This window comes from Centruroides sculpturatus, unplaced genomic scaffold (assembly GCF_000671375.1).
Source record: "Centruroides sculpturatus isolate CEXI.00-Female unplaced genomic scaffold, Cexi_2.0 scaffold1163, whole genome shotgun sequence".
In the NCBI taxonomy this organism is placed as follows: Eukaryota; Metazoa; Arthropoda; class Arachnida; order Scorpiones; family Buthidae; genus Centruroides; species Centruroides sculpturatus.
Genome location: NW_019385338.1, coordinates 115846 through 124012, shown reverse-complemented (window position 1 = coordinate 124012; position 8167 = coordinate 115846). Strand labels below are relative to the sequence as shown.

The following is an 8167-nucleotide window of genomic DNA, read 5'->3' as shown; positions in this document are numbered from 1 at the left end:
CCCTCGGCAGATCGTCAACGTGTCTCCTTACCGAAAATAACTATTCCAGTCTGACATGGAGCAAAACTATTTAGGGTTAAGAAAAAGGGCGAGTTTACCAACCATCGATAGAGAATAACCTATAGGAGATCGGACACGAATGAAAATAGGAAATTATAGGATTTATTCCCTTTTTTATTAATGAAAAAATGTTTTAAGGTCGAAGTATATACAATTTTCGAGTTTCCACCGAAAAAAAGTCGCTTGTCATTTAAAGAGAAGTTACTTCTATTAATTTAAAACTTTGCATTTCGACGTTAGTGACGACTGCACGCCACTTTAATACGTCATTTCCTTTCCTCTGAATAGAGTGTTTTTCGGTCTGAAAGTTCCATTTTATTTCACAAAATGTGGATAATTTCAAACGTCAGCACTTTTTGTTACTTCTCATCACACGTCGGGGTCGATGGCCGACGACTTGTCCGTTCGATCCAAAAGATGGCTCCGTCTAGAGCTCGAGATAAGACACTGACTAAAAAAGGTATCAGGAGTCGTATCCGGTGTTGAGTCCGCGATCTCGCGCGGGTCGACCCACTATCCCCGAAATTCCGAGTGGGACCGACGAAGACAAAAGAGTATTGGGAGGGAGAGGGGTCGTCTCTCTCTCTCTCTCACCAACAGAGTGGCGGGAGGGGTCGCCTCTCCCTCCCGTTACTCTTTTGTCCTCGTCGCTCCCACTCGAATCATGGAACCTTCCATGCTCTCCATTGACCGCTCGGGGACTTCTACCTCATCCTTTCTCCCACCTGAATCGCCTGGAATCGTACCGGCTCCGCCCAATTTAGGATACAAACAAGACATGTTTTTCTCCCCTTTGTATCTTTTTTCCCGGTCGTTGGGCATTGAATATGTTGGTGCTTTCGTCTTGCGCGACACCTTTTGATCCGAATCTCGCTCCGACATTATCTACTGGCGCGCCTTGGAAGCTTTTTCGAGAAAATGGAATCGTCAGACATGCGCGTTCTTAGTTTCAAGTGAATGGTTTAAAGAACTGTTAAAACGGATACATTGCAACTTCCCAAACGTCTAGTGTTGCCACTCTAAATTCGTCACGTACTGTAATTACCGAGAACTTTCCCATTATGCCTTATAGGTGTACCGTATCTCTAGGTCCTGTACCTTTGTTTTTGAACACGTGCAATGTATGAAATTAGCTATCACGCTTTCAGAAATATCAATGGTTTTTCCAAGCATTACTTATATTAGTTTCTGAAGTAAACAGTATAAATACACAATGGTTGCGCTATAAACTACCTGTTTATTTATAAGTATTTAATGTATTAACTAATCTGTTTATAGACGTAGGGGTCCCCGAACCCCTTTACACCAGGACTCTCGAGTATCTGTGCACGGCTCCGAGGAGAAATAATGGGTTTCACTCTGGTATGAAACTGAAAGAGATGAAATAATTAAGGCAGGTTATTTGAGATCCAGTCCAAATATTTTGTGACTCGGGTATATACCACGGGATATTCCGATGTACCGATTCTCTTGCCAAAGGAAGCCACCCCCACCAAGTAGAATCGAGAAGAACCCGAAAACGATTTCCGGACGGGAAGAGCCAGAGGTCCTCCTGCATTTATCTATAAATTTTTTCCTCAAATTTTATGGCATTTTCGTAAAACAGAAGATCGTAATTCCTCTTACCGAACAAGATTCCTTGCAGCAATCACGGATTCCCGCGCAGATATACTCTACAGTTATTGGCAAGTCTCGGTGAAACACGCGACGACACTCTTCGTTATTCCAAATTGTATTCCGTAACTCCTTCAATTCGGGGTTCGAGTCTATGTCTAAAAACCTTAGAAGATTAAATTTAGAGGTAAACTAGCGAATCAAATACGGTAAATTTTTTAAGGTCCATCTACCGAAGGCTGTAGTTACCCATCCCGCCACGAAGGCGTCTCTTCCCGCCAGAACTTCGTTCCTCAGCTGACCGTAGGGAAGACAAATAGGTCTAACGAATTCGTCAAATGTGACCGTCTGTTCTAGAACCAGAATGGCGATGTTGTTCTTGAACGTTCTTCGCATGAAATCGGGGTGACTCTTGACCTCTCTTACTCGAAATTCGATGGGATTGGCTCCGTCCGAGTCGTCGTTCAACCTGTGTTCACCCAATCGAACGGTCAGACTGGATGCGTTCGCACTATAAGGACGGTATCGTAACGTCAGCCAATTAAAAATTATATAAAAGCATTTTCTATAAATGCCCAATGCTTACGTTTTTCCTAGCCTTTCCGTCACGCAGTGAGCGGCGGTGATGACGTGTCGATTAGACACTAGAGCACCCCCGCAGTAGAATCCGCAGATTCGGCTATATTTGGTGTTATAAACGGCCGCCTGAGAAAGGGAGAAAAGAATTAGGTAAAAACTTTTGCCTATTGTCCCTAGAAATTTGCACGTACCAAGAGAGGGAGTTGTAGGGGAGATGTAGATTTCCCTCCCGTTGCGAGCGTGGCTTAACTCTCGATGGCACAAAAACGTCTATTTCAGTACCCATGAAAAACATCTTTCGTGGGATGTTCTACAGAGGACCCAAAGGGAAGAAGAAGTTCGAAGTCTATACCGAGCCTCCTGCTCGGGATGGACTTCGAACTTCTTTTTCTCCACCAACTCGGTTCCTCTGGTGGAAAACAGGCACGTTCAATGTCTGTCCCCAGATGACTCATAAACGCGTGGATACAGCAAATAAAATGTTTTTCGGCAAGAGAGTGAAATAGTTAAAAATAAATTAAAGTTACGTAAAACTCACCAGCCACGGCCATGCACCCAACTGCGAATTTCGAATACCGAAGGTTTCGTTTCTGGATTTCGTCTCGAGACCGCAAACTGAAAAGAAAAAGGGAATTACACTGTGTTCTCTGAGCCTCTTCGTCCTACAAATTATTTAAATTAGAGAAACGTCAATTAGGAGAAGTCTTTCATTTTAAATTAAAGAAGAAAGCAAATCTCTGGGGAAGCAGCTTCTCTCTTATCCTCACTGTGGCTGCTCCCAATCGAAAGTAGTCTACGATGTCACTTGAGGATGACAAAATTATCAGAATTTAGTGATACTTTCAATATTAGTATTTATGATTAGTTCAATGTTTACTAATCATAAAGGTTTGGTTTAATGATAGGGGATAGTTTCAGACAGAAAGTCCTCTCGGGAGAACTTCTCTCTGGCAGATGGCTCACCATTTTCTGTCATCAATTCAATCCGGATGGGAGAAATCCAGAATCGAATGCGATAGAGAACCTGGAAATTTTGGACCTAGCTAAACCATCATGGGCCTGTAGAAAGGCTCATTGTGGATTTATTAACAGTGTTGTACAAAAAAACTTTATTAATAAACAATTAAGCTTTACATTTGCTGCTTTATTCCGTTCGTTTATTGAAGCCAATTGGAAATAATCGATAAAGATCGAACTGATATAAAAATGTCCTCGACAAACCATCATTACTGATTAAAAGAAAAACAAAATAACATCGTTTTCATTTACTTAAATTATTCGTAAAATAACATGTATTAGGTACAGTACCTCCCACCATGATTTATAATCGCTTTTTTACGAGCTGCAGCGTGACCAATTTGCATAATTCGACATTTATAAGTGTGTTATTTACATCCAGAAAACTGCAATCGAAGTTAAGTTTGATTAATTAATTTAGACAAAAAGTATACAAAATATCGACTATCATTAAAGATTAGTGTTGTTATTCCGGTTAGTGACGTTTCTGTAATTGATAAATTCCCGTCTCAAGGTTTCCTCCCAGTTAAATTCATTCCTAAACTTTATCGATGTAAAAAATTAAACACGTCGCTTAAATTAATTGCGGCCATAAACGTTTAAGACTACGTTCATAAATTCCTAGTATTAAGCTGCGTTATATTTTAATTTAACTTTTTGCATTATAATGTTAATTTGCATTATAATGTTTAAGGGGCAGAATATTTCAGGGTTATCTGTCGGGTCCCGTTCCTCGTCACTCTGTTGTTTCGTTGTGGACTTGGCCCAACCCGCGACAGGTCAGAAAGGCCAGATTAGTGCCCACGTGACGAGAAGAGTCAAAAAACCTAAATAAAACCGGGATTCCCCGGATAGATTTCGGTAAGTTCACGAATTCGGATGGGAGATAGTTTCTCTATTTATTTTCAGTAACCTCCGAACTTTGGCATTACCTTCGATTATGAATCTAGACGGAAAATCACACTTCAGAGGTGCATTAGTAGTTGAAGATCCGAAGGTTGCAAAAGGATCCGAATCACAAAAGAAGACTCCCTATCCTGAACTATATGTACGCAGTTCGAGATCTAAGCTTGGCTTTATTTATTTATTTATTTATATTCAAGAAGGACATTGCTCTAACTCAGTGTTTCTCAACGGGGGCGATATCGCCTCCATGTGGGCGTTTATCCGTGTTCGGGGGGTGATTAGTAACAATTTATATTTTGGGGGGCGAAAAACAATTTTCTGGGCGATATAGTAAAACCGTCGGTTAATTATATTAAGAATAATTAGATATTTTATTCGTTATATCATACAATAATTAAACAAATAACATTATACTAGTCACAAGTCTATTCAATGCAGTACGAATTTGGCGTTAGCCTTGGCCCTCGGCATCGGAATTTTGAAGTAAAGAAGGCGATACTACGAACGGTTTTATTGAACGGGGCGATACTACGTTGAAGGGGCGACGATTCGTTAGAGGTTGAGAAACACTGGTCTAACTGCACAAAAGGGTAAAATATCTACCAAACAAATAAGAGTTGTTCGTAACATTTCCTTCCGACATTTTAATCAAAACGTCAGTTCGGGAAACACTAATTCAGAAATTGGAAACACAAATCTCAGAAACGAAGAAATTCGAATAGTTAAAAGGAAATCGGACATTACAAATGGAAGCATAATAAAAATATCACGTCACATTAGGTTATGAAGGGGTGGTGACAGAAATTGGGATAGGACACCGGGAAATTTTGAATTTAAATGTTTCCAGATGATCTTTGTTTTCCCCCTCCAACAGTATTCGGATAAAGACCGAATGATATTTATGTGTATCATCTATTCATTTCGTTCTTGGTCATACATTTTTATTTACATAGTTCCTTGACCTTTCTAAGCCACACCTGTTAAGACGGTTAACGATCGTCCGTAAATTACGCTATTTTTATACTTTTGGACTACCGCCATCGAGCATTACGCTCCGTAACGCTATCGCACATACTGTACCAATTCTAGAATTATGTAACGCGCATCTTCAATCGACACACCGAACACTGCATTCTACATTTATTCTATTAATTTCATGGGTACATACTGTGCATGTACTGTTCAAAGAAGATCTCTACGAAGCACTTGTTCGTGTAAATCATCGTAGCGATTATTTGCGTACCTACTCACTCGTATCTTCGTTACGCAATTTACATGAATCTCTCCCACATTCTTCGCGCACGTTCGAAAAGATTTTTGGGCTACTCGCGTTGGCGCCGATTAACGTCACTCACCCTCAAACTCCATCCGGTGGGAACAACATAGCCGTGGTAAAATTCCCTCGAATCCGCACGTGGATAGTCTGAGAAATTCCAAATTTCTCCAACCGCTCGACCGGGGACACTCGGAGAGAGAGGAGCACCGACCGTTCAGCCCGTCTGGAGTCAAACATTCGCCTCTGTCGACGAACACTACTGCAATAAAAGAAGAAGAATTAGCGCGGGAGGCCACGTCGGGTCCGATCGGTTCCCTACACTTACTCTGTCTGCGATCCCTGCCTCCGGGGCTCGAGCGAAACAGAAGAAAGAAGATGGCGATCCGAAAGTTCATGACCTCAGGCTCCGATCCGTTCTTCCGGATGGTGGCGATTCTTTACTTATATCGACGATCGGGCGGGGTGGCGATTGGTCGATCGAAAGGAGGTCGAACGGAAAACTCGATAGGTCGACAAATGGTTTAGCACCTGATTATGCGCCGAAAAGGCCCTTGGTGTTATGTTATTCGTTGGTACAGATCGAGGTGCATATTATGAATTATCGTAACCGCCGTAATTAAGATGAAGGTTAATGGAATTGATTCTGTTTGTGATTTAAGAGAGACAAAGTATGTTAAAATATGTGTTTATATTTTAGTAATCGCACAATATTTATTTATATTTTAGAAAATACGAGGGAAGCGGCGATTCCACAGATTGCATGGACAGCCACCGAAAGATGCTATTGATGTAATCAATCCGTCGCTCCAATCGCCACCTTAATTTTCCAGACTTGACGAATTGGTGCGTAATTAAAAATTCCATTCACGCGCTACAACTTTACATACGTTAGAAACGACATTATCCATGCCTTTGTTTTTGGAAAGGAATATTTGATAGGGAACGAAACACGACGTAACTACTTATAAAGTGAGTAAAGAAACGTAACTTATTATTGAAGTAACGAAAGGAACGTGTAAGAATAATACTCGTAATTTCCCTTTAAACGAAACATACAGACTTAACCGTTATTTCTTCTTTTATTCAACATAACACCTCAAGTCTCAATTCTGGAATATCGAAAGTGGAACCAAACTAAGACATTAGGAATGTATAAAACACGTGACAAATTCACATCTTGTATACATTCCGAAACAGATATTTCTATGATTACTGTTTATAAAACTGAAAGGAAATGACACCCGCAGGGTTCTTATCAAAGTAGTAGACACGTTGCTTCGAGGAGGACAGAAGGACCACCCTCGTCTTGCAAGGACTTTAGTTACTTCGATGTAGCGACTTAAAATACATCTACTCTTACAAAAATACAGTCGATTTTCAAAATTCATACCGAAGAAAATAAAAGAAATAATAAAGTAAATCTCGATAGCCCTCAATTGCAAATTCACCCTCAGCTAAAACGGACATTTTTTTTATTTCCGTTACGTGTGTAGCAACACCCAAACGTCGAGCAATCGAGGTATCACGCGGTAAGTAAACACCCCGGACACGTAACCGGACACAAGAAACTCCGATCGACTTCGTTTAATGCAGGCCTAGCCAACCCAAATTGTTTCGCGGGCCACTTTGATCACGCGTAACATTATGGTGGGCGACAATTTAGGCAAACATGATTTTAAAAAAGTAAAACAATTACAAAATGAATAAGATTTTATTGTTATACCAAGAATTTGTACTCGCACTTGCCATTATAACAAAGACACACGCAAATTTTGGAAATTGGAATGGAAATTTACTGGCATGATTTTACGATAGTTCTGTATAGTTGACAAGAGTTTTTAAAAAATCCATTAAAATATTTGATATATTTATTCCTCTCTCCCATTTCGTATTGCTTACAGATTTCAATGTTAAACTAGTGATATTACGATTTGGTATGTCCCATCTTTAATGGGATGCAGAAAAAGACGTGTACAATTCTTGTTCAATGTTAAAAGATTAACTGTTACTTTAGTAACATCATTTACAACTAAATTTAATGAATGAGATGCAGAAGGTATAAGAAAAAAAGCTCTAGAATTTATATTCCTTAAATTTACGATTTATGTATCCGTTGTCATAAAAATTTGTCTTTCCACTTCTTTCCCAAAACTACAAATATTCGAGTACAAAGTAACTGGTTTCGACTTATTTCTACTTAAAAGGTAGTTAAGTAATTAAGAGATTAGGTAATTGGGGACATAAATAAAACCCTGCCGAAAGAGCCGGAATTTTACTTAAACGAAAGCTTAACCGAATCAATCTGTAGCCGAGTATTGTACTCGGCTACAGATCGGGTACAATGGGGACTGATTTCTTCGAAATATTAGATGTAATAAAGACAGACATTTTTCCAGTTCGACGAGAGTGACCGAAAAGTTGTAAATTTTGGAAATTTCCGTGGACAACACCAGGTCCTAAAACGAACTAGAAAACAAACGACGGACAATCAATTAAGTTTAACATATTTAGAATTTTACAGCTATGGTGAGAAACGTTTAAAATTTACAACAACCCTGTCGCGTCCTTTGAGGTGTACTAGTGATGCGACAAAAGAGATACTGTATTTGACATTGACCGGTATCGGCACCCTGGGGATTTGGCAGTCCGCGTGTATGCACGCTCTGCAATTGTCTCTGATTCCATCCATTAGCCACTCGTAGGGAGCTATTTGAC

The 8167-nt window shown here is 40.0% G+C and overlaps 1 protein-coding gene across 1 annotated transcript; it reads right to left on the bottom strand.

Annotated features, from left to right (window-relative positions):
* Positions 1-1448: 1448 nt before the first annotated feature.
* LOC111637835 (proclotting enzyme-like) lies at positions 1449-5847 on the bottom strand. Its single transcript, XM_023383416.1, has 6 exons — positions 5532-5847; positions 2792-2868; positions 2261-2379; positions 1908-2185; positions 1687-1832; positions 1449-1622 (listed from the first exon to the last, which is right to left on the bottom strand). Exons 1-6 carry the CDS (start codon positions 5845-5847, stop codon positions 1449-1451), a joined length of 1110 nt encoding a protein of 369 aa, XP_023239184.1.
* Positions 5848-8167: the final 2320 nt, after the last annotated feature.